Source organism: Thermobia domestica, chromosome 4 (assembly GCF_964235325.1).
Source record: "Thermobia domestica chromosome 4, izTheDome1.hap1.1, whole genome shotgun sequence".
Lineage (NCBI taxonomy): Eukaryota > Metazoa > Arthropoda > Insecta > Zygentoma > Lepismatidae > Thermobia > Thermobia domestica.
In genome coordinates this window covers 3,989,100-4,016,476 of record NC_137457.1, presented here as the reverse complement: position 1 = coordinate 4,016,476, position 27,377 = coordinate 3,989,100, and the positions used below count along the sequence as shown (strand labels likewise).

Genomic DNA, 27,377 nt, shown 5'->3' with positions numbered 1-27,377 from the left:
TTAAGAATGCATTACGGTGGTACTCGCGGTGACGGAATGTGGTAATATGGCACTATGCGAGTAAAACGTGAAGTGTTTTGCTACAAATTTACCTGTATATCGATTGTCTAAGTTATTTCAATACATTTTTTACATGCTTTCAAAGTTATTTATTTTATTTATTTATTTAACAGCACCAGATACAGCTCAGAGGCCATTTTATACTGGATATCTAACAACAACAACAACAATGGAAAGGATTTAGGAAGGTATCAGCTAGGGCCTGTCTTAGTAGGTACCATCCCGGCATTTGCCTGGTAGGATTGAGGGAAACACTGGAAAACCCCAATCAGGATGGTCGGCAGCAGGAATCGAACCCGTGACCTCCCGAATGCGAAGCTAACGCTCTACCACTTGAGCTACTTCGCTCGGTAAAGTTCTTAAACGAAACACCATAAACATGTAAGGAAGTTTTGAAAAGGGAAACAAAAATAGGTTAAACTACCATACAAAAAAACGTGATTATTTAATTAACTGCTTGCTTTAAGGTAATTACATATAATTAATAAAAATACCGCTTCGTATCGCAAAGAACGACATCTTTTATTTTCTTGAATAATAATTAAAAAAGAAATACTCTCACGCATTTCTAATTGCATATGTAGAAAATGCAGAAAAGTCGGCCAGGGTCAAAAGAAAAGGATGCATTGTCTGTTGTGTTATCTTGTCAACACATAATTTTGCGTAGGATGTACAGCAATTAACTGATGCTTGAGCAACGATGTGTTGGAACAAAATAACAAGATTTTTGTGTGAAATTGTCGTTTGAGGTTAAACAGAACGAAGACAATATAATTTTCTGCTAACAACAACGAAAACAAACTAAAAGACCTTTCATTGTATGCTTTTCTGCTCTTAAGCATCTAGGACAGTTACAACGAGATGAATCCCTTACCTTCTATATATAAGAAGTTTTTTTTTTTTTTTTTAAAGGTATTATACAGGGGCTGAATATTTGTATTTAATGGTGATTTCAGAAGATTTCTACTGGGGGGAAACATTCAATAAAGGGTGGATGACAACCATGTTAAGAGGCCTTATCACTGCCAAATTAAAATACCGCTAATTTTACAGTAATTATGTGATATCTTCAACTAGATAAGAGATAATCAAAAAGTGGAACAAGCGCTCCCTAGATAATATTAATTTACATGAAATACCGTTATCACGACTCACTTATCTCCTTTTGTTTTCCAGCCATTTAGAAAATCGGCATTTATTTTCGCGTTTCTAAATGGCTGCAAACAAAAAGCTACTAGGTGACTGATGATAACGGTACCTCATGCAAAATGAAATTGTCTAGCGCGCTCTCGTTCTACATTTCGATTATCTTTTTATCTGTTTGAAGATATCACATAATTACTGTAAAATTAGCGGTATTTTAATTTTGCAATGATACGACCTCTTAAGGGCGCGAGTCTCTTTTACTTTGACCAAAGGAGTAAAACAAAAATAAAACGAAATATTTCAGTTTAACGTCCTACAAGGAAAAAAAATTCGAGAATCGAGACGGAACAAGAAATAATCGAGATGAGACAAGACTTCTACAAACTTTACAATATGAGACGAGAAGACTATTTTTTGTCTCATGTAGTCTTGAAATCACTTTCTCTTTAACGTCCCACAATTATTCTAGAGGAGACGGATCATTAAAGCAAATGAATGATAATGAATAAATTGGTGAAATGAGAATGTAGAAGGAAATGGGAATACCCCAAGAATACCCACGGACGTAATGTTGTATACAACAAACTTATTTGGCCGGGAATTGAATTCGGAACCCAAGGACCAGCAGTAAACGCTCTAGCACTGAGACACCGTGTCCCTGCAAAAAGGTAAATCAAAGTTGCACAAAATGACGGGACTTGGCAAAGACAATCCAAAAGATTGCGTCTCTAGGCGTGCTCCACGAGAAATGAGAAATACCGGGTGGCCCAAAAGTAGGTACACACCCCTGCATTGATCAAGTATAACATTCTAGTTTATGGGTTTATTTGTGTCGACTCTTCCGGGCCTAAGATGTAAGTAAAACCACTTTAGGAACAAAAAATAAAGAAACAAAATCTACCTGATAGATAACAATAAGAAATGATATAAAATGCAATGTGCTGATCAGTACGGTACTGTATACCTACTTTTGGGCCACCCTGTATGTCTTTATAAACCGAGTGGCACGTTGGTTGTGAAATACAGTCAGTCAGTCGGTTCCTAACAGCAACAGGGAATATTCATCGCTGTTTATATGAGATGATATGCTGACAATGCAATAAGTGACAGTAATCTGCGAAAATGAACTTTATCAATGAAAACCGGGAAAACATTTACGACTAATAAGACTCTGATAGATCAACTGTAATGTCTGGCGATTTCTTTTAAGTTGTTCAAACCAAAATTTATCTGGTACGATATAACAAACCTATTCCTTCATCTGAAAACCTTCGTGTTGACAAGCAGTTAGACCAGGGATACAAATAACCACTCGCCCGGGGCGAATGGTTCATCGATGCGGGCGAGTATTTAATATCATACCGAAGGTAAGGAAATGATTTCTATTGTGAGATGTGGGCTTGTAGCTTTATTCTTTGGCGAGTAAAATTTTTGTTGCTTATTTGCATCCCTGAGTTAGACACTGTTGAAGAAGTGAAACAATCGAGAATTACTGGTATTATCAAAGGTAACTGAGTTTTGTGAGAAGGATATCCAAAAATTCGTTGTTCGTTACAATAAACATTTAAACCGATATGAAAATTACTTAGAAAAATAAGGTCCTTGTATGTGAATTCAGACTTTTTTTTCAATTTACCTGTTTTAATTTTAATTCAAAATGAACGTTCCTTTAAAAAAAAAAAAAAAGAAAAGAAAAAAAGAAAGAAACCTAGTCTTCGTTCCAGATTCATTTCAGAAAAACGAAAAAGTATTTACGATTAATTTTATGTATTTCTTGACTCTTTCTTCTAAATACTTACAGATTTTTAACAATAATTGATTGCTTTTTAGGAAGGAGCTAAGAAAGCATTTCCTGAAGATTTATTTGAACATTAGAGAGAACAGAGACGACAACTCTTTATCGGTCGGAAGGACAAAACGCTATGGAATGCTGAAGCATTAGAGAAAGTGCAATGTCTTCTATGCACTTAGGGTAAATGGCCTCCTCAATTCATGTATGCACTTTTGCAACAATTGTAAGCAACTACATAAACAACAAATTTAAATGTAAGATTTGTCATAGTTGAAGATAATATAGTGACTGTTTCAACGGCTAAGAGAAATGCAATAACTCCTGAATTAGTGGCGAAAGAACTGGTGAAATAAATGCATATTTTGTAAAATAATATGACATAATTTTGGGAAATGCTACCGTAAAGTCACTTGTGCTCCGAATGACTTATTATTATTACATTGTTGTATATACATATACTTATCGTTTTAACGAAAACACTTCGAATTGGAAATCGGCCAAGCATCACTCATACTTGTGCTACGGTAAACTCGGTACTACATGAGGCGCAGTAGAACGTCAAAGTACAGAGAACTGAGCAGACGGTGATACTCAGGGCCGTTTCTACCATATCTGCAACACATGCATTTTCACGGGGCGGCAAAATCTGTCGTAACTATGTTATTTAACCCTTAAGTACTACGCATGTTTCTGTCACATTAGTACTACACGGAGTCTGTCAGACTCTTAACAATAGATTGCGGAGAAACCAACTGCACGATGTTTATTTTCGCATAGACAGTAAATATAACCAAGAAGGTAGAGGAAGCAACAATCGGGAGAGGCGGTTGAACGGAAAGTTACGGCGACAGAGGAGTCTGACAGACGATGTTAATAAATCCGCGATGTTAATAAATCATGTTTACATCGCATTAGGTTAACGTCACATGGAAGTGATAAAGCAAATGGTTAAACAAATCCCAGCATGGATTGCTTCATTATTGTCAAATACAAGAACTGAATTACAGAACAGTAGCGAACACCTGTTCCTTTTAATTAGTTATCACAATTTTGATGTGAAAACTAGTCTTGCATTTGTCAAAAACAAGTTCCTTATCATTGAAGGTGGAAACAAGTTTTTATTCCAATTTTTTATCAAATGTAGAAGGGAATCAAGAAATAAAGATAAAAGAGCTAGTTGTAGTGGAATTGCAAACTGATATATTGAGATTGAAGCTCGACATTGAATGCTATAAAAAAGATGATTATCTTTGCTCTGCAGGTGTTTTTACTTTATCTTTCACTAACATAATATAGTATTATTTAAGGGAAAAACGGACACAACGAGATTGTATTTGTACTGTTTAAGGTATTTCTGAGTGCAAGTGCACTTTCCCGTCCCTTTGTTGTTCATGATTTGGTAGCAAAATTAAAATCGTGGCTTTTAAGATTTTGTCGCGTGAGAATCAGAGGAACGTAACTCCAAAAATGCGGTTTTCGTTTTCTTCATGTTTGGACATAATTTTGAAAGCCTCACTTGGTGTAAATGGAACATAACTCCATCTGTTCTCCTTGTCGATCGTCTGTTGTAATGTAGCTCAATTACTATCTTATTAAAAACACATCTTTCTCAGAAAATAATATTTTTGTCCTCTCACCTGTAAATCTACGAAAATGGAGTTACGTTCCTCTGGTTCGACTTGTTTTTCTTGGAGAAAGGAGGTCAAATTGCTTAAAGCCAGCCCTGTTGATACTGTAAAATGGGGTGGCCTCTCTGATTTCCAAAAAGGGGAAAATTGTTGAGACTTTTTGTGTGGCGGAAGCGTGACTAAAGTGGCGTGTTTTGGGGGTGTCATGAGGTATAGTGTCTATTATAGGGTGACCAACCACGTTGTAAAAACGGCATTGTCCCATTTTTCACTACCATTCCCGGTGTCCCGAAAAATGTTCCCGGGACGCCAAAATATCCCTTATTTACGCACATTGGGAAAAAAAACTTTCCAATCTAAAATTTCCTAATTTATATTATTATTTTCTAAGCTAGGTGATTGACGTTTGCGATAGTGGATGTGGTGGCTGCACTGTTTTCCCTCCTAGGGCTCCCCATTCAAGACTTCCATTCCGCAGACGACAGTGCAAGGAGCTTAAGTCTGATGAAAAACAAACTGTTTTTACTCTCTGTTTCGAGCGGTGAAAGACTGAGGCGCTGTCATCAGTACAGTACAGTATATCTATGATTTAACTAAGATGTGACATAGTGTCATTTACGAAAGATGAACAGAAGTATAGAACTATAAAAATGAAAGTAAAAAAGAAAACTAGGTTTAGTGAAATAATGTTTAAAAGTGAGACAAAGCAAATAAAGGAAGTTGGAATCCGATGCTCAGAATAGTTCGTTATTAATTCTGCCGGTGACAGATTTTGTTGATTAACAGATATTGATGAATGTTTCACATAGTTTTAGTAATGTTTTCAAAATTTCATTTTTTGATAGTTGCTGATAGTTACTTGTTATTTAATTAATTCCACAACCTTTTCAATAGGTTTTAAAGCGAAAAGTGTGAATTTGCCCTTTTTTTGTCAGAGATGCAGAGAGAGAGGTCGGAGAGGCAAAAATATATATATTTAGGGGAGCAACCTATCCAAAAGTAAAAAGTTGTCCCGTTTTTTCTAGTTGACGATTTGGTCACCCTAGTCTATTATGATAAATTATCTACAGAGTTTCGTAAGAAAATTTTGTGACTAACATATTCCTTATGCAGAACTATTTCCATACATTGTCTTTTTTAACTCGAATCCTTTTAAAGTAAGAACTTTTTGACGCGGGGCTGTTTCCACTCAAGTTTTCTGTTCTCGAATTTTTGTGCAGGTCATTCTGAAGTGATACCTATTAAAAGACTTAGTACACTCTAAAAATTTTATGGTGAACTTTACGGCGTCCACCGCCAGTAACAATAACAATGGCCACTTTATACTCTATAAAATTATTTTTAATAAGTGCATACTCCCTGCGCTTATACAGGGTATACCATTAATTAATTAATTAATTTATTTATTTATTTATTTATTTATTGAAGAAGAACATAACAGGTAATTCTACCCAATTACAGTGTTCATATCAGAGTTACATAGAATATCTATAATATCTGTATATTTGAGAAATCTATTCTGACTCATACTGTGTATATCCAGAACTTCTTTACATTTACTCAGTTTGTTGTACACTGCACCCTAGAGACCTGCACGGGCCGAATTTTTCGGCCCGAGCCCAATCCAGCCCGAACATACCTAGGCCCGGCCCAGCCCGGGCCCGAAATGTTTTGAAAATTTTCGGCCCGAGCCCGGCCTGGCCGGATAAATTTTCTAAAATTCTCGGCCCAAGCCCGGCCCGGGCCCGATAAATTTTAAAAGTTTTTGGCCCGACACCGGCCCGATATTTAAAAAAAAAAATGAGCTCTAGCCCCAATCTTTCTCAAAATTTAATACTAAATTTGACATAACCCTCAGAAACATTTTCTAAACTCCTGACAGCGTGGTTCACAACCTGACGCTTGCCTCCAAAATGGTACCATTGTCTCCTAGAACTTTGCCTGTCATCGAGAGAACAAGAACTCCATTCCCTGCAACAAACATCTAATTTAATTGATTTTTAACATAAAGTGAAGATGGCAATATTATTTAGCGACAAGCAAAATATTCCCACCCCTTCTTGTTATATTTTGAGTTCAGTGAAGGTCAAGGTCAGAGCTCAATTTACCGCATAATGCCTGCAATCCTCTATGGTGAAGAGGAGCCGCTAAGCAACACAAACTGTAAATAGTTATTGCATTCTTTGTAACATTTTTCACGGACACACCTCTTCAACGTTTGCCTTTATTCCAATTATCGTTTAACGAAAGTAAATAATTATTAAAGAACTGCAATTGATCGGTCCCAGCCCGGCCCGACCTGAAGAGAAATCAGTGTCGGCCAGCCCAAGCCCGGCCCGGCCCGGCCCAAAAAAATAACAGAGTCGGCCCGCCCAAGCCCGGCCCTGCCCAAAAAAATAACAGAGTCGGCCCGCCCAAGACCAGCCCGCGGGCCGGGCCGGGCTTCGGGCCTCGGGCTGAGCCCGGCCCGTGCAGGTCTCTACTGCACCCATCCTCCACGTTGGTGACTGTTTTGTTGCATTTGTTCGAGATTTCTTACAATAAAAGAAATTTCCATTGCCCACACGTATGTTTCGATTGGGTACCCTGAGATGAGACCAAATCCTTACTATTTAATTTGTTATTTAATATTTTGTACAACAATATCATGTCATTTAACACTCTTCTGTGATTGAGAGACATTGTGTTAAAATTTTCATTAAGAGAAGTACTAGTCTCATATGTGGGGAAGATGCCTGTTCTCTTGTACACCAGAAACCGCAGAAATTTATTTTGAACTCTTTCTATTCTAACAAAATCTTTCTTTGTGCGGGGGTTCCATATAATAGACGCATATTCTAATTTTGATCTAACAACTGAAAAATATAATTTCAGTAAAACATTCGACTGAATCGTCTTTGTAACTTCTGAATTATCGATAGAAAACGCTGAAATTATATAAAATGGAAACATCATCAGAAAGAAATCGTTTCACGTACGCTGCAATATTATCAGATTAGCAGTATCGCGAACCCAATATAAAGTTGCATATTTTTAATTAGCATTAAGTCACATTACAAATATTCATGTTAGACGAAAGGTTATGACACTACACTTATGAACGTTTGAAATAAAATGAAATCTTTTAGTTTAACGTTTCATTATTATGTCCTTTAAGCTAAGGGAGACTGATGATTAAGGCAAGTGAATGATAATGGAAGAATTGGTGGAATGAGAAAGTGGAAGAAAACGAGAATATATCGAGAAAGCTAACAGGCCCCGATGCTTTCCAGCACAAACTTACCTGACAGGGAATCGAACCAACCAGTGACACCATGTACCAGAGGTAAGTTCTCTACCATTGAGCCGCATTGGTCGCTATGAACATTTAATATCCCGGAAAGGTTTGAGATACCAAATCGATGTAAATGACACTGTGACTTGTCATTTACTGCAAGCAAACAATAAAAGTCCTTACATGTGATGCTTATCGAAGTATTTCTCTGAGCAAAGTCTATTTTAAAGAACCAAATATTCAGTCTCTTGTAGCTTTGTTCGAATTTATTCGAAATGTGTCATACCATGATTATAATATCCGATACTAAGTTGCATTGGAGGCGCAATGCTCGATCTATCTCAATTTGCATTATTTGGAAAGGTTTTCAAAATTTGGAAAAATGAAATGAAATCTTTGAGTTTTACGTCCCACGGTTATGCCGGTTAGGCTAAAGGGGACGGTGGCTATGAGAAATGAGTGAAATGGTGGAATAGAGAAAGTGAGAGGAAACGGGAGAACCCCGAGAAAATCCACGAGCACGGTGTTTGTCCACCACAAAGTCCACATAGCGGGAGCTGGGATCGAACCAGGGACCCCAAGCACCGGAGGTGAACGCTCTTCCACTGAACCACTGCGTCAAAATTTGGATATTACTGATAGTGTAGCAACCTTAGTTTGCAACGCTGAATAATAACTAGCATTGTAATTATTTGATTATTATGTAGATTTGATATCTATATAATTGTCTGACATAGTGCCAATTGAAAAAGTAGAATTATAGTCCTACGTACAAAAGGACAAAGCTACATTGAACTGAAAACACTATTAATCTTGTGGTATTGCAAAATATGTCAAATAACTTCCCTTTGTTGGTGTTTGGAACACAACTTCAGCACTTGTTATCAAAATATTTTAGACTTTACAAGGGCGAGTCAAGTGACTTGGCGCACCCTGCATATGTACGTTAAAAAAATGAAATTTTAGTAAAGTAATTGCTGTATGGGAACATACCGTTAATTTCAGCATTACATTTTAGAGTACAGACTTATTAAATGTCATATAGGATTGACGCCTACAACTCTTTTGTAATTGATTTCATTCTCTGCAATTGGACAAGATTCCGAAGGTTGTATCTTCTATTAAGCGATGTATAAGTGTGAGAAGATTTTTAGTAGCTTTACTTAGATGGGCATTTCCAACATGGTCTAGTAGTTGCCTCCGTAGAAGTATGGATGGCGAGCAAGTATAAAACATTTTATTCAGCAGTATATCGATGTTGATCTATAACAGTACGCAAATTATACAAAATTATATTATGTAGTACTACAGTTCCAAAGTATTTTAATATCCACGCTTCACTACTTCTTAACATACGTATAACTAATATATATCCTCATCTAATTACGGAATTTTTATTAGTTTCCTATTAGTTTATTAGTTTTTATAACTATTAGTTTCCCCACTTCGTCAAGTTACTTACTTGTATTTCATGAACAACACGATATTTATAATCTAATTCGCGATCTGCCCTGAAAACGAATTGATTTTAATTTACTGCATCTTTTCAATTCTTTAGTGGGAACAAGTCAACTTCTATCGAAGAGAACGATTATCATTTGTTTGATTGAAATGAAACTAAATACAGATTCTGATACGTTTCTATCGGAACACCTTGCAGACAGTGACATACTCAAAATAACAGTTAAATTGCTTTAATTTCGTAAACTCGGCTCTGTTAGATTCTTACACAATCTCTAAAGCCCACTGTCAAGTACTTCTCGCATGGAGAACGAGATTTTAGCAGTGGCGGATCTAGAATATAAAATCTGCGAGGGGAGTATCCAAGACCGGGTCGTGAGGAAGTTTCAAACTAAACTCTCTTAAGATGGCTATTATTTCTAGGTTGGACGTTGACATTGTGAACCTCAAGTATTTTTTACACTTGCATAATAGTTTCAAAAATTTTCCAATAAATTTTTGTCCACAAGTATTTGTCCACCACAAAACCCACTTCGCGCGGGCTGGGATACAACCAGGGACTCCACGCACCAGAGGTGAACACTCTACCACTGAGTCATCCTGGCCCGTATGACAAGATGTATAGTATCCAAGCACTAGCTAAGATAGTTAGGCAACCAACAATACTCCTGTATTATGGTAAATTGCATAACACTTGGCAACAATACAACTAGTTTGAGAAGCATTCAAGATAGCCAGGCCTGGACTGAACGTACGACTCTCAAGTATTTAATGTTGTAAACGCACTTTCTTAATTCTAGAATCTACTACAGGGAAACAACGGTGGTAGTTGAATGACAAAATAACAAAAAAACAAACAAAAAAAAAAAAAAGAAAAGAAAGAAAGAAAATTTAGTTTGATATACGAAAAAATGTTTCAAAAAGCCGATAGTTTCAAATCTCCAATTCTAATAACAATAGACGCTACTTGAAAATAGTTTGATAACCGCTCTTTTAATCGATGACTCCCAAAAAGAGAAAGGTAGAGAGTATTTCTCCCTGCTCCCGCCTGTGAGCCTACTCCTACTGCCTATTCCTTTAGCTTTTCTTTATCACTTTACGTTCAGAAGCAGATTATTTTACTTTGCAAACAATGTTAGCCTTCCTACACACTTGTAGGCCTATACAGCGAAAGTGAAGGTCACGAAAGAATGTTATGTTGTTGTGCCGTTGAACAATGTATTAAAAAAAGAGCACAGATGACTTTCAATTTCTTTTAAATTATATAGAGCCATCATTATTTCGCTTTCTTCAGCATAGTCATTCAAACACTGTTCTCTTCAAGGTTTTATGTAACGCATCAAGGCTAAATATGCGGAACAGTTAAAATTGAACCTTGAATATTTAGATATTAAATACCCTTGTATCATTTTGATGACCAACAGATTTTGTGAAGAAGACTCCAAAGATGGAAGAGAACGAATTCCGTTGTGTTTTGTCCCGCGCCGATCTAGAAGTTGTGGTCCAACGCCTTTTGAATACAACCCAATTCTGTATCAAAAACTACCAAATTGAACCAGCAAATTCAGAAGCATCAGGTGTTCTCGCAACTCACAGCCGTGTTTCTATAAATGTCGAGTTTGGATCAAGCGAAAAGCAGTGTTACCAGTTCTTTGTGAAAAGTTTTCCTCAACAAGACAGTACAAAAGAATTTGCAAAAGAGTTTGGTGCTTTCAAGAAAGAAATTGGATTTTACACTGAAATATTACAAGATTTAATTCCTTTTGGTATTTCGTTGCCCTATGCGGAGTGTTATTTTGGACGTACGGATGATGTGAATGATTTCGTTGTTCTGGAAGACCTCTCCAAAAGTGGTTATCTGCTTGTTAATCGTAGAAATGGTTTGGACTTTGAACACTGTGTTGTTACATTGAAAGGGCTAGCGCGATTACATGCAACATCTGTGTTACTCGAAAGAGCCAAAAGGAAACCTCTGAATGAAATTTACAGTTATTTGTTTTACACATTTTTCAACCCTGAAGACAGAGGGAATAAAGCCGAACACATTTTTAAGCAAAACATTGACACATTTAAGACACTTGTTACTTTAATACCACAGTACAAAGATTCATTTAAAGAAGTTCAAAGTTTATTAGACAGTGCCTACGACAAAGCTTCAAAATATTTGACAACATCTGACGTCTTAAATGTTGTTTGTCATGGGGATATTTGGATCAACAATATCCTCTTTAAATATGAGAAACACGGCAACAACGACCACCCTGTTGATGCAAAGCTTGTTGACTTACAACTGGTAACATACGGACCTCCAACAATAGATTTACTTGTGTTTTTTTATGCTAGCACAACACGAAATTTTCGGGATCGAAATTTACAAGCGTTACTTCAGATATATCACGAATCTTTTACAAGTACCCTTGCTAGTTTAGGAGGAAGTGTGCCAGATTTTAGCTTAAAATTTCTCCAAGAAGACTTTCAAAATAGACGTCTTTATGGAGTGGGTATTGCAATGCAATATTTACCATTTTGTCTTCTAGAACAAGAAGGTCTGGAAGAATGTGCCCAATCGGACAGTGTGGACGATTTTATCGAATCCTCTTTCACAAGAAGAATTATAAATCAGTTTGTTCGTGACGATGTATACCGATCACGGTTAACTGAAACAGTTGTTGAATTTCTTGAACTTGTAAAGGATAAATGAAAAAAAGACCTGGTTTTGTAGTAGGAAGAAGAAAGGTGTGAGTTTATATGTGTGATTGTTCACCCATTATAGGTCATATTCTTACAATTTGTCCATTTTTCCAATAACCCACAGTGACTGACAGATAAGTGAATAACAGTGAATTCTGTTTCCCAAAATTACTATACAAGTATACTTGTAGTGCAAGTCCAAATGTACAAGTGTGTATTTCTTGAATCTACAAAACTAAAGTATAGCTATTAACACGTGGAAAAGTGTTACAAGGAAACAGGAGATACGTTAACAGCGATTTTGTTTCACAGAATATTGTTGCTAGTGCAGTATATTCGTAAAGCGTTTGCGTATCTTCACAAGCATAAAGAACATACAAATAATGTGTTGTGCTTGAAATGTTATAAATGCTTCCACATGTTTAGCAGGTATCTTGTAGATTTAACCTTTAATTAGTACGGTGGGGTCTGACAGACCCTAGTCGTCATCTGTTCCTCTCTAAATTCAAAGGTGCTGAATGGATTATGGTTTCTTGTTTACCCTTACAGTTTGGTATGACCTATCATTTTATTAATATGAATAAAAACAAGTACTGTGACTTTTTGCAATGTGAGATACCTAGGGTCTGAGATACCCCAATAGACTATAAACTTTAGTGTTTTTTTGTTGTAAGTCTTAAATGGTAAACTCAATTTATAGGCCCAATACTTCTTTAACTTTCGTATTTTTGCATACATAGAACCCTTAAAACGACACAACAGATGCCACTGCCCCTAGAAAAGGCGTTACCTCTTCCAGGTAGCTCATTTTCAAATAGAAATGAAGTTGCATGTTTCAAAAATAGAATGTATGACATTTTACAAATATAGGTTTCAGTGTGTATGTGAGAATACGATTTACTTGAAAACGTCAAGGCAAGGATTAAATATGAAAAGGATTGGTCAGAATATTGATCGTTCAACCAGTTTATTGGTAGCTTTGTAATACGAGAAAAACACTAACTTAGGCGTTGAACTTAAAATAAAATCAATATTCACGAAAGAAGCTATAGGAGTCTGTAGTCCCCACCAGAGTGTAATTTATTTTCACTAGAGTAGTTAAGGGTTAATAATGAAATTTGTGGAATTGCTGATAATCAATTTTTGGAAGAAAAAAGTTAAAAATTGCAAGAACTTGTGAAGTTTATATTTGTAGCTTGTAACTCGTAAGATAATAGACTATAAGTTTTTAAGAAATAGTGTCCTGATGATAAGGAGACAATGCTGTTATGAGCTGGAAAGTTGGTAGTGAAATGTGCTATATATTTTGTACGCTAGCCTACAGTTTAGATGATTAAAAAGAAATAAGTTCTTCTATTTAGAATTGAATAGTCATTTCTTGTTTGTAGAATTGGGGGATTTGTAGAATGTAGGTCTAGGAATTGGATGAACAGCTTATTCTCTACATTCTGGGGCAGCTCATGTGGTTCGGATTCCACGTTAACCAGTAGGTCCACGTCTCATATAGCCTCGCTGCTGAACGGGACGATAAACTCAAAATCAACTCAACTCAACTCTCTACATTCTGGGGCCATTTCCGCGTTTCTAGGACAGAAGTTATTTGTGCGTTCTGGAGCAAATAATAGGATATTCCAATTATGGTTATTTAGATAAAACTTGAACATTGGTATTTTGTAAGGGAGGTTGTACCGGTGTTGTGGGTGGGCAATGTTGTCATTACCAGTCCCTTCCCAGAAAATTTAACTTTCACGAAGACTAAATAAAAAAAAGGTTCACTGTATCAACACGATCTTTTTCTTCCTGGGTTCGATTCCCGGTGGGGGCACTCGGTCGAAAAAGTGTAAAACGCTTTTTCAGGCCAGCCACCCTGAATGACGTTTTCCTTATTCAGACCAGGCAAATGCCGGGGTGGTATCTAACTCACAGGTCCCAGGCCGCTTCCTTCCTTCCTCAATCCTTTCTTCCTTCTCTTTCCCCGGATAGTGTGCTCGCCGAGGGACGTCATCCCTCAAATCGTGAAGGGCTAAATGGCCACAGATGCCGAAAGCTCAGAAATCTAAATCCTAATCTAACCTAACGATCTTTTTGTTTTTTTGCAAAACAAAAACCGAAGTTAGCCTTCCTGAAAGAGGTATTTTACAACGTCGTTTAGCGCACGCAAAAATGAGAATATACCTGGAAAAAAAGAGAATTATTAAGCACATTTGAATATTCAGTCTTCATTGGTTGCAGGATTGAGTAGATATTTAACTTGACAAACAACACCTTGGAATAAAGTTAACATAAAAAAATTTATTAACAAAACAAAAAAAAATAAAAAAAAAGACTCAAAATATAACAAGAACAAACTTTTATAACTGGCACGTAGAATAAAACATACAAGTATATGTACCTTGAGTTATCTTCGATTATCGATTGCATAATACACTTGCTTGTTCCATACCATCATGGTATCCCACATGTTTTAACTTGAAATCGGTCTCAATATATATACTATTTGCTACAGCTCGACAAATGAAGAAAAAGAAAAGGAACACGGTAGAAAATGAAGGAAGATTAGCGCTGTTCCATAATTTACCAAATATCCCTTCTAACTATAGTATACAGAGAACTGAAATTAAATGAAATTTTTGAGTCTTACGTCCCACGGTTATGCCGGTTAGGCTAAAGGAGACGGTGATAATGAGAGATGAGTGAATTAGTTTTATTTACTCTCTCTGGTGATTAATGTAGTCAGTGCGTTTGAGAATGTTAGTTGAAATAAATAAACCGCGAATGGAACACCAAAATTTGAACGTTTTACAATACTATACTTGTTTTGCAGAGAAATTCTTCTAATTTCAGTTTAACGTCCTACGCTTATGAACATTAGTCCTAAGCTAAGGGAGACGGATGATTATGGCAAGTGAATGATGATGAAAGAAATAGTGGAATGAAATTGTGGGAGGAAACTGAAGTATCCAGAGAGAACCCACGGACACGATGTTCTCCACCACAAGCTTACTTGGCCGGGGACCGCACACACCAGAGGTTAGCGTTCTACCACTGATCCACTGTGCCTCCCGCAGAGAAATTGTTGATAAATCCTAAACATTTGATCTTACACTTCATCTGTACTCTTTGCCTTTTGTTTCCTATAAAACAATGTAGTTGTATCTTTTTTCCTTCGGAGAATATAGGGGACACTACTTATTTTCTCTTTGAATGTAGAATACCACTGGTTCGATACTACATAGACATATTGTGTTGTAACATTGGACCCACCCCTGAACTCTGGATCCTTCGCAAGAAAAAATGTCTGCATGCACACCTCTACTTCACAGAGTATATTTTTCGTATACAGTACCCAAAATAAACTAACTAACTGTATGCCTATAGAACCCGGAGGTTAAATGTGGAGTTCACAGAAGATCTCTATTGGCTTCTATCCTTAGCCAACTGGATCCACCTTCTACTTGATAATCCTATTTCTGCGACGTCCGTTTTAATATATCCTAACATCTGCTCCTAGGTCTTCCGTATGGTTGTTTTCCGATTGGATTTTGTAAGGACCAATATATTTATCTTGTATATTTTTAGGGTTACACTTTAGCCCACAGTTCGAATAAATATAATCTAGTCTAGTATTTTTTTTTCTGAAATTCACTTCAACACACCATCTTGATATAACCTTTTATTATAATACGTAATGAATTAAACATTTACACCTTTTTAATAACATACATGTTGATTCTACAAGATGGATCTTCTGTTATGTTATGTTTCTCGTTTCTATGACGACCAATAACACATATCGTCAGATTACCATGTTAACAAAATATCAATAATAATATCAGAAATAAATTGATTCTATTTCTTTTTTATATTTTCTTCTTCTTCTTCTAGCTAGCTTGTGCATATTTCAATACCACATATTGCCCGTAAATACAAGAAAAAAATATTTAAATTTACATGAAAATACACAATATTGTTATAATTTTCAGCTAAAACTTTCAAAGCATTCTTTTTTTCCATTCTGGCTACACGATCTGCCCACCTGAGCCTCCTAGATTTGATGACCGTAATGATATTTGGTAAACATTACAAATTATACAGTTCCTCGTTATGAAGTTTCTCCATTCTCGTTCCTCTTCAGTCCGAATTCGTCTCTAGATTTTATTCTCAAGTACTTTCTGTCTACGTTCTTCCATCACAGTTAGCGACCATGCTTTCTCAATCATACAAAACAACAGGCATGATTATCGTTTTATGTATTTTAACCTTCACATTCCTTGTAGGGTTGGGCACGAGTCGAGCAAAAACTCGACTCGACTCGAAACTCGAAGCAAATTCTAGTCGAGTTTTGAGTCGAGTCAAAGGTAATTTTCTCGAGTCGAGTTCCGAGCCGAGTCACTGTTTTAAGATCGAGTTTTGAGTCGAGTCGAGTTTGATAAATGGATCGCTCGTTTTGCCCGTTTTAACTCGTTTCGAAATCATCGTCTGATTAGATTGGAAAACGAAAGCTATAAGAAATGTAAGCAGTAATTTGGAATATTTTTAGTGTTACTCACTAGACGGGAAACTCGCATCTCGTCTCGTCTCGATTAAGAAGACGACAATGTCGTGAGCACCAATATAAGTATATACTGTAGTTGTTACCACCAAGGCTGAAGTCTGCACGGTCAAAGTTTTGAGCCGAAGGAGAAGCCCAGGCCGGTAGTGATAACTGGTTCAGCTCGGTTCAGCTGAGCGAACAGCTCTAGTCGTCTCGGTTGGGATGAGCCACCGACTCGGCTCAGGTGAGCCATCGGCTCGAGCAGGCTCGATTGGGTAAGCTATTGGCTCGGCTCGATAGTGAATGAACTGTGAGCCGAGCCGTTGTAGTAGTAGTAGTAGTAGTAAGTATCATTGATAATAATTGTATTGTCTATGTAGGATACTTGAAGAAAGTACTTGAAACTACACACAGCATTTGGCTCGTTTTGGCTCGACTCGATTCGAAACGAGTCAAATTCGAGTCGAGTTTCGAGTCGAGTTGGAGGAAATTTTTCGAGCCGAGTTCTCGAGTCGAGCTCAAAGATGTTTGTTTCCAGTTGAGTCGAGTTTCAATAAAACCCGCTCAAACTCGCTCGTGCCCATCCCTAATTCCTTGACAGAGTTCGCCACGAATACGCATTAAAATTCACCCCTAATCAATTCATTGATACTTTCTACAATATAATAGTTAAATAAATTTCATTTGATTTGATTTTGAGTTTAGCGTTTCTTTCAGCAGCACTATATAAGACGTGCACTTGCAGCTGAACGTTGGATTTAAACCACATGATCTCCGCCAAGAATCGAACTCGGGTCTCCCACACCAACAGCACGTACACTAACCACTTAGACACGAATGAGGTCTATACTCAAATAATAAAAAGTAGTTGTTCATACTTTTGACAGGATCCCATTCAGTTTAATATCTCCCTGTAATGCCCTTTAGGCTAAGACGGATGGATAATTAAGACCAAAGAATTATAATGGAAGAATTGGTGGAATGAGAAAGGGGAGGACACTGGAGTGCCACAATAAAACTCATTGTCCACCACAAACTTATTTGGTTGGGAATCGAAACATGATATCCATGCACCAGAGATAAACACTCTACCACTGAGGCACCGTGCCTGGTCTACCACCTCTCGAAATTGTGGTGCAGGCTGCCAGGAGATGTAGTCATAGAACCGGTGAGAAGACACCTTTCCAATGAAAATACTACAAACTGGCCACTTAGAATAAATCTTCGTTGGTGACTATTAAATATCCTCAAGTCTGTTTCAAGGCCTTGATTCGATTGAAAATTCCAGTTCTATCAGGAACAGCAAAACAACATTAATTTGGCTGGATTTTCTTCGTGCATTCCAGCTGCAGAAAGTAGTTGCAAATGTTAGCTTGTCAGAAAGACTGACTGTCCGGAGAAGATAACGACCTTCGATTCCAGTGGTCTTTCTTTTTTATTTTCTTTTTCTTTTTTATTTTTAACATTTTTTATTTCCTTTAGAACGGGTGAATGACATTTGTTGCATGACTCCTGTTCCGGAAGGAACAAGTACACTTCGTACGTGCAACTCGTAGAATTAAATGCGGTTTGTTTTGTTGCTGTTTTAAATGCTAGTGATTGGTGTACTTGCTTGCTGATTGACAGGTCCCGGGTTCGAATCCAGTGACGGAAATTACATCTTCACTACGTGGTTTGAATGTTTTTTTCCTTCGTTTAGTTTCGCCAGTTTTCTTAGACAGTTTCTAGAGACATGGTGACCAGAACATTCCAATATAATGTTTATCTCGACGCAAGTGCAGCAATGCTAATACATACATAATCTTTTACATACATTCAGGGGCGTAGCCACGATGCATAAATGGAGTTCGATCCCTAAGAGATTTCGTGGCTCCCCAAAATAGATAGATTGATTGATTTTTGGTTTTACGTCCCGTTCAGCAGCGAGGCTATATGAGACGTGGACCTACTGATTAACGTGGAATCCGAACCACATGAGCTCCCGCCGGGAATCGAACCCGGGTCTCCCACGCCAAAAGCGCGCATGCTAACCGCTTAGCCACGAAGAAGCTCCATCCAAAATAGAGTTCTTATTGTATTTAGTTTATTAAATATGCTTAAAATTTTCAACAAATGGCTCATATTTGAATAAGATACCATACTATACTACTACTACTACTACTACTACTACTACTACTACTACTACTACTACTACTACTACTACTACTACTACTACTACTACTATTGGGGCTGCGGTTGCTCAGTAGTAGAGCGTTCAACTCTGGTGCATGGGGTCCTTGGTTCGATCCCGGCTCGCGTCAAGTGAGCTTTGTGTTGGACAAATGCTGTGTGTTTTTTTTCTCAGGTTTTACCGTTTCCTCCCACTTTCTTCATTCCACAATTTTATTCATTTCTAATCATCACCGTCTCCCTTAGCCTAGACGGCTCAACCGTGAGCTAATAAAGCTTGAAGATTTCATTTAATTTCTCAGTTTAGTTTCGTCAGTTTCCTTAGGCAGTTTCTGGGTACACGCTGACCAAAACATTCCAATATAATGGTGCGTTGCGTTTTACTTTATCTAGAAGCCAGTGCACTGGTACGTAGTATTCCCTTTACATTCATTCAGGAACGTACGGGGTACAAATAGAGTTCGGTTCCAAACTATTTCTTGCCCCGTTCCCGTAAAATGTAGTTCATATTACATTTAGTTTATTAAACGTGTTTAAAATTCTCAAAAATAGCTGATGTTTCAATAACGTAGCATACTGCCAATAATAACTTATCACTTGCCGCAAGAACCCTTAGTGGCCAGGGCATACCACCTGGACGTGGCACTCATGCTTTTGGGATAATTTTTTGTTAGCACATCGCATCCTTTCGCCGTTAATGCTGGTTTTCTACACCGAAATTTCCTATTCCTTTTCTTTCGTGTAGCTCCCCAATTGTCCTCACGACGATAGGGGATGCTGCAATGCTAATGCCATTTGATGTGTACAAACGATGACCCATTTTTACTCGAACTAAACCCACCACTGTTTGACTTCGCTTATAATACTAGTCAACAAATTTAAAGTTTTGGGTTTTATTTAGTCATTACGCGTGATTAGCATCTCATTAAGGACTTCACTAATGCTTGAATCATTCTGTAGTCAAATCCTTAGTACGAGGCACATCACAGGTATGAACAGCTCTAAATACAGTTCTCTATCTAGTAGGCAATTTTTACTATAAAGGTAACCAAGAAAGTCCTGTCGCTTTTTGTGGAGGTTTGTGTTCAATTGGCCCTCACACCGTGAGTTGAATGCGAATGGAGATAAGCCAAAGATCAGTTGTTGGTATGGATATATCCAACATACTAGCTGGTTGTGGCTGTTCAATTACATCCTGAACTTGTGTAACGACAGAGTGAACATGGGACCTCCACAAAGCCCTCCAAAACCGGGCTTGTAAGGTGTACGAGTTCAAATTGGAGTCAAACGCCGCTGCAGCGGGATGGAAGATATGCCAGGCCTTTGGCAAGAATGTCGTGACTACGCGGACAGTGCAGCGGTGATTTAACAAGTTTAAAGACGGTGACGAAACACTCGAAGAGGCACCTCGTGCCGGAAGACTAACACAAGTAGAAAATGAAGGAGCCAGACATGTGAGGAGCTGTGACTACAATTCAGTGTGAGTGAAGAAACCAATCGGAAGCACCTCCATCAACTTGGGGAGCACTACACGATGGGTCTCACATGATTTGACTCCGGGCTAGAAGGCAACGCGAGTATACACATGTGTTTCTTTGCTGTCTCGTCTGAGGAAGGAGCCTTTTCTGGACAAGATGTTGACATGTGATGAGAAGTGGGGCCTGAATGAAGCTCCACGTCGCTGTCATCATTGGTTAGCATCTAATGAGCCGGTTCCAAAACAGCCGAAACCAGCACTGCACTAGAAGAAGGTCCTTGGTGGATTACTCGCTAATCGTGCATCAGGAACTGCTACCAGTTGGTTAGAGCATCAATGCAACTGTGTACTGTCGGCATTTGATCCGTGTTCAAGAATAACTCAAAACTCTGGAGCCAGCACTTCTGAATCGCAAAGACGTCTTACTGTTACAGAACAACGCTAAGCCCCACGTGGTTAGGATGCTCAGGGGCACCATTCTACGCTCTGGATGGGAAACACTATTGCATCCGCCATACTTCCGCACATTGCATCGTCCGATTATCACCTGTTCATTCCTTAGACTATCACCTTAGAGGACTTCAGTTCAAATCCCTAGTAGAATTGCAAAATGCACTTGATACTTTCTTCGATTCACGGCCTTCCAGAAATCCATGGCCTTCCAGAACGTTGTCAGAACGTCATCGATGCTATAAGGACTATTTTTGATCTCTCAGACACGTCTTAGATGACATCGATGTTCGAAGGTGGTGGGTGAAAAAGGGACAGAAGTTTCTTGTTAAGCTGTTAAGTTGATCTTCCTGAATACGAAAATAGCAATAAAAGTTTCTAACAAATAATATTTTCGTGTAACAGAAGAGAGCTGGATTTTGTCAAAAATTAAATTAATTAATTTGGTCGATACATAATTTTAATTATGTAGTTAATATAGACCCTACTTATTAGACTACGGGTCAGTTCAGGAAAATTAGTCTTTTAACTTGAAAATGGTTGAATAAACATGTATCTCAGATTCTGACAGCTTCGTAAACTTGCTTTAATATACTAAACAAATTTGTAATCTTGTTCTAAGTTACAATTTGATCAATATTTCAATTTTTATATTTTACATTGAACCAACTTTTGTTTTTAAAAATCATATTTTTTATAATATAAAAAGATCAGAATTAATGGTCTTACAATGTTTGTAGTGATACTAAACCAAAATATGCACTATAAGAAGTATTACAAAAGTTACAAATAATTTTAGGACTTGCATTTTGTCTTTTTCTTGTAATGCATGTTGTAATTTCTCTAACTTAAAACCAGCAGTAGTCGCCGATCATATGAGGACCCCATTTACTTTGATAAATCTGCTGCATGACGAAACTTTTCTTTCTACTCATTTCTCACAGCTTCTAAATTCTTGGGGAAAAAGTCTAGATATGAATGTACCAGATAAATTTTCAGCTCTAACGATCTTTCTCATTCGGCCTAATTTTGCATGGCTAGTAATTGACAAGTGCTTCTGAACAGAAGTGGCCGCCACTAACAAACTGGCTGTGTTTAATTTTAAAAAAATATCAGTTTTGTGCTGCCAATGTACTATGTGATAGTACATTAAAAATTGAAAAGATTAAAAATGGTCAAGCAACCCTCACTGACTTTTGTGTGATATCCATGTCTATAGTGAGTTTTATAAATTCGTGATAGTGTGTTATGTAACATTGAACCTTGAGTTGAATTGATCTGTAGGGCTACATAATGCAAGACATTTTTTCGGGTGACATAGTTGTTTTGCTGTTGAACACACGATGTTGAACCCCGACTTATAATTGATTCAGGTACGACATTCACAAGCTGCTAAGGGGTAGTATTGTAATTGGTAGATTGTTTTGTTGGCTATACTTGCTTCTGAAGAGTGACGAAAAATGTATGGCAATCACATGGTATTTTAATTGAAAGATTTTACGTTAGTTCAGAATTTGGAAACATTCTAAATCTCATTCATTTTATTTGGTGGGTTGGTTTGAAGCCACATCCCATTTGATCCTATACAGAGCACGAGCTGCGGTGCCTAGTGGTCGAGTACTCATCTCTGGTGTGTATGATCCCTGGTTTGATATCAGCCCGCACCAACTGAACTTCATAGTGTACAAATATCGTATGCGTATGAAAGTTGTTCAGCTTCCTTCCGTTTTCTTCAATCTGCCATATCATCCATCTCACCATCACCTCTTCCCTTAGCCTTAAGCATAAAGTGGTACGTTAAACTGAAAGAAAGAAAAATCAGCAAATAAGCTACAACTATATTAGAACAGCTAAATGAGCATGAAAAATAAAGAAAATTAGAATCATTAAAAATTCCACAGGAGCAGTTCAAGGAACACTGCTCTTTAGGGCCCCCTCAAGTGATTGGCTTCGTTCTATGCTCGTTGGATTCTGGAAGCCCCAAAGTCGGAAGGTAAGGAGAATTTTGGAGATGGAAGCAGATTTACGACCCGGTTATCTGTGGCTTGTTTTTATATCTCTTAATTTTGGTGTTATGGACGATGTTCGAGTTGAATCACAATTAATAACAGTAGAAAGTTTGAAAAGAGAAACGAAAGAAACAGAAGAAACTAAGAAAAAGAAACAGAAGAGTAGAATGGACGAAAGAAAAAGAAACAGAGAAGTAGAACAGACGAAAGAAAGAAAGAAAGAAGAACATAGTTCTTAGATGGAATGAAATTTGAAAAATACAGCAAAGAGCATAAGAAAATGGAAAGTCAATGAAATTCTTAGAATTGGTAAGAAGAATTATTATTATACCGTACGTGGAATGCGAAAAATAAGCAAATTTATTTTGGGAGCTTGAGCCCAATATTCCCCTTTAAATACGGCACTGTCAGAATACAATCTTTTCTCCTATCGCTGCTCGAAATTAAAAGCAAACAGAGTAAAATTCTTTTAAGAATTCACTAAAAAGAACAACAAAAAAAAAAAAAAGAACAAAAAAAAAAATCCGTTGTCTACTCCATAAAGGAAGGAACATTTGTGTAGAAATTTGATATTTTTGATCTCATCAGTCGTTTCCATAGGACATTGGAGAGTTATTTCAGTCTTTTTTGTATGTAATCTGATTATTTTCGGTTGATTATGTCGTATGGTTTACAGGGTATGATTAGAAAGAAATTAGAGTTAATGAATGGTGAACTGAATAACATTGCACTTTGTTGATAAGACTAAAATCCAGCACTCCTAATGCTACAAAACATGCCATAATTTCTCAAGTGAAAAGGCAACTGCTATTACACAAATGTTTGCATATTGTAATTAAATTTCAAACTAAATATATAAAAGGGCTAGGTGAAGTTTGTATTAATTATTTTGCAAAAATGATGAGAAAATACTGGAAGCTTTCGAAATGTGGATGCTGAGAGGAATGGAGAGAAATAGCAGGATCGAGTGGAGAACGAACGAGAGTGTCTTATGGTGGGCAAAATGAATAATTTTTAGATATTATTAAGGAGAGAAAGAGAAGTTTGTTGGGACATTAGCTGAAAAGGAACTAGATTTTGAAAGACGTGAAAAAGGGTATGGTGGCAGGAAGGAGAGGGAAGTAAAGAAAAATACTACAATTAACAGATTATATCAAAACAGAAATATCATAGGTGAAGACGTTAGCAAAAGATGGAGGTGCATGGAAGCTTCTCACTTGCGACAAATGACCTGTCAATAACGGCACAATACCTATTGTAATGATGATGAGTTAGGTTGATGCATAATTCCGTAGAATTTTAAATATAGGTTTGTTAAGTTTGTTTGTTTAGAGTTTTATTTATAAAATGAGTTAAAATTCAGTTAAAAACTTGACCAAGTCAAACAATCAGCTATTCAACAATGTAATCTCTGTCATTGTCAATAACTTCCTCCCAATGTTGGGGTAGTTTTTGAATCCCTTGTCTGTGGAAATTTGTTGGTTTTGAGTTTAGGAAGTCTTCAATCTAAGTTTGGAGAGCAGTTTCATCTTCGAAGTTGTGTTCTTGAATGTGACTGGAAATGGAACGCAAAAGATGAAAATCTGAAGAGGCAAGGTCCGGTGAATACGTGGATGGGAGACAATCTCCCATCCGAGCTCCTGGATAACTGTTTTTGTTACGATGGCAACATGAGGACGTGCATTATCATGATGCAAAAGAATGTGACGTTGTTCAGGCCGCTTTCCCTTAGTTTCGGCAGCAAGTCGTCTCAATTGTTGGCAATAAACTTCTGACGAGATGGTTTCATTTCTAGGAAGGAACTCACAATACAGTACTATTTTTGTGTCCCACGATATGCATAGCCTAACCTCCTTAGGATGAACAGCACATATTGCAGGAGGAGTTGCTTTTTTCTTCGGACAAAGTCATTCCTTCCTCTTACGGATATTCACATATAGACACATTTTTTTGCCACCAGTAACAATGTGTGACAGGAACGATTGATGTGCAATGGAAAGTCGATGATGAGACAACAAAGAAACACAATTGTCAAACGGCCATTTTTGTTTCATTCACTAAGCACGTATGGTACCAATGAACCCACCTTCTGGATCTTTCCCATGGAATGTAAATGTCGAACGATGGTTGCTTAGTCACATTCCATCACACTACCCAATTCTCTGGTTGTCTGGCGTGGATTTTCGAGGATCAAACTTTTTAAACGTTCCTCATGAAAATCGGATGGTCTTCCTGTGCGTCGTCCGTCATGCAAATCAAACTGATTCGCTTTAAAACGAGTAAACCATTTCCTTGCTGTGCTTTCATTGACGGGATTAGTTTCGTACACTTCACAGATGTTCCTAGCTTGAACCTCTATTAAACTCGTACAGCAGAATATGTCGGGTATGTTCTTTTTCCTCGACCTGACAATTCGTCTTCAACAGCGAAGAAATAACAATCGTTTGTGATAATCTCGCTGATAACTCGTATTTCACAACACTCCAAAGTAAACAGTGACAATATGAAAACGGTAAACACATGAACAGCAATGCAGTGTTGCCAGATCAAATCAAAACGCTACGGAATTATGCCTGAACCCAATATTTTGCAGTCTAAGATGCAATGGCGAAGTATCGCTTGTGCCTTAGATATTCGTTTGTGCCACTTATACTTAATTCAACATTTCAAGTTGTCTATTTATTTAAGTTGATTGCGATTCAGCGGCGATCCTATATGAGGCGTGGATCTTCTGCTTAACGTGGGACCTAGCAGCATGAGGCAGTACCAAGAATCAAATTCGGATCTCCCTCACCGAAGGCACCTTCAGTTATCCATGAATGTTTGATTGTAGAATGAATGTTCTTTTGAGAAGAAGGTTTTGTATGACGTGGATCTACTGAACAACTTATGTTTATTTGTTCGTTTTTCGAAGTTTAGCGCCTTCCTTTTTAGAACCAAGACTACTTCAGACGTTAACCTACACTGTAAGGTGGAATTCGAACCACAATAATGCGTTCAAACAATTTAATGTTCTTCCACCGAGAATCGAACCCACGTGTACCACGTGTACCAAAGGTAGACACCAAAGCTCTTAAACTAGCTTGGAGGACACATTAATTATGTTTCATTATTTCCAACGGGAATTAAATCCGCGCCTCTGTCCCTGAAGATATGTTTCTCCATTTATGTTTGCCGTTAAGCTAACGTTCTTTTGAGCACCATAGTTATATATGATAAAACGTAAATTTAAAGATTAATCATTTGTATGAGAACTTCCACTAACATAGAAGTAGCCATATTTTTCATATAAGTGTGCACGAAGGTAATTAAAGCTCACCCAATCTACCATTATAATATTCTTACCTGATCGTTGAACAAAAAGGAGGAATTGTGATGGTACTCAGTTTCAACTGAAACGAAATAAAATGTCATTTTCAGTTTCGACTCCCACGATTTTGCTCTTTAGGCTAAAAAGAACGGATAATTAATGAAACTAACAACCGGATAATTAACGGATATTAACGGATAATAACGGATAATTAACGGATAATTCATGAACGGATCATTAATGATTAGGAACAAATTTATGGAATAAGAATGTAGGAGAAAAGAGAAATCTACAGATATAATATTGTCCATCCCAAACTCACGTGGACAGCGATCGAATCAGAGACCTCTCACGCCAGAGCAGGGATAACTCTCCTCACAAAGGAGCAAAATTTACTTCCCCTCAAATATAACATTGTGCTCTGAAATAAGCTTGTGGCTCCCCCGTAGCGAACTCTCTAATGCTCTCGCCTCCAATGCGAGCGATTCCCGGTGGGAGCACCCGGTCGAAAAAGTGTACAAGGCTTTTTCAGGCCAGCCACCCTGAATGAGGTTTTTTTGGGTTTTCCTCATTCACACCAAGCAAATGCCGTGGTGGTACCTAACTTACAGCTCCCAAGCCACTTTCTTCCTTCCTTTTCCCGGATAGTGTGTTCGCCGAGAAACGCGATGGGATAACAGCCATAGACATCGACAGCCCAGAATCTAAATCCTAAATTCCTAAATACATCTTTCTCCTCACCATATTTATTATCCTTCAGTTTGGTGGTATAGTACCTTTTTATGTTAGATCAAATAATCTCATGGGCACAGATTGCACCCTATAATCTGTCTGTGGGCCTCAAGGGCGCCGATTTCTCCGTAAATTTGGGGGGAGGGGATTCAGATGCAGAAGGTATATATATGAGGATTTTAAGACAAATTGCATTCAAATTATGTCAAATATTGTATATTCATAAGTACAATAGGAGGCCCAACATGAGCTTTTGGGGAGGGGAAGAACTCCCCAAGATCGGCGCTCTTGGTGGGGACCCGTACGCTAGAATGGGCTTTCTACCACTGGGCCACTGTACGCCTACAAATTTCCAACTGTTGGAAATTAAGATTGCATAAGAGTCAGAATTAAAAAAGAGAAATAAAAAATCCAGTCATTAATGAAAGTAAATTTAACTGTACTTCCTAATAAGGTTAATTATTCATATTTGAGAAATCAATGACGACATATCCTCTGAATGGCGTATGGATAAAAAAGATGATCTCAACTTTAAAATATTTGTGCAACTGTACCTTTATTAATATTTTGACAGATCGAAATTGGCTTAGGAATATTCATTTTATTTTGTGCATGTGACGTAATCAATATGTGGTTTTAACTGA

The 27,377-nt window shown here is 37.5% G+C and overlaps 1 protein-coding gene across 1 annotated transcript; it reads left to right on the top strand.

Moving 5' to 3' along the window:
- Positions 1-10,808: 10,808 nt before the first annotated feature.
- LOC145683615 (uncharacterized) lies at positions 10,809-13,498 on the top strand. The gene has a single exon (XM_081754953.1). The coding sequence runs from the start codon at positions 10,809-10,811 to the stop codon at positions 12,060-12,062; it is 1,254 nt and encodes a 417-aa protein (XP_081611079.1). The 3' UTR covers positions 12,063-13,498.
- Positions 13,499-27,377: the final 13,879 nt, after the last annotated feature.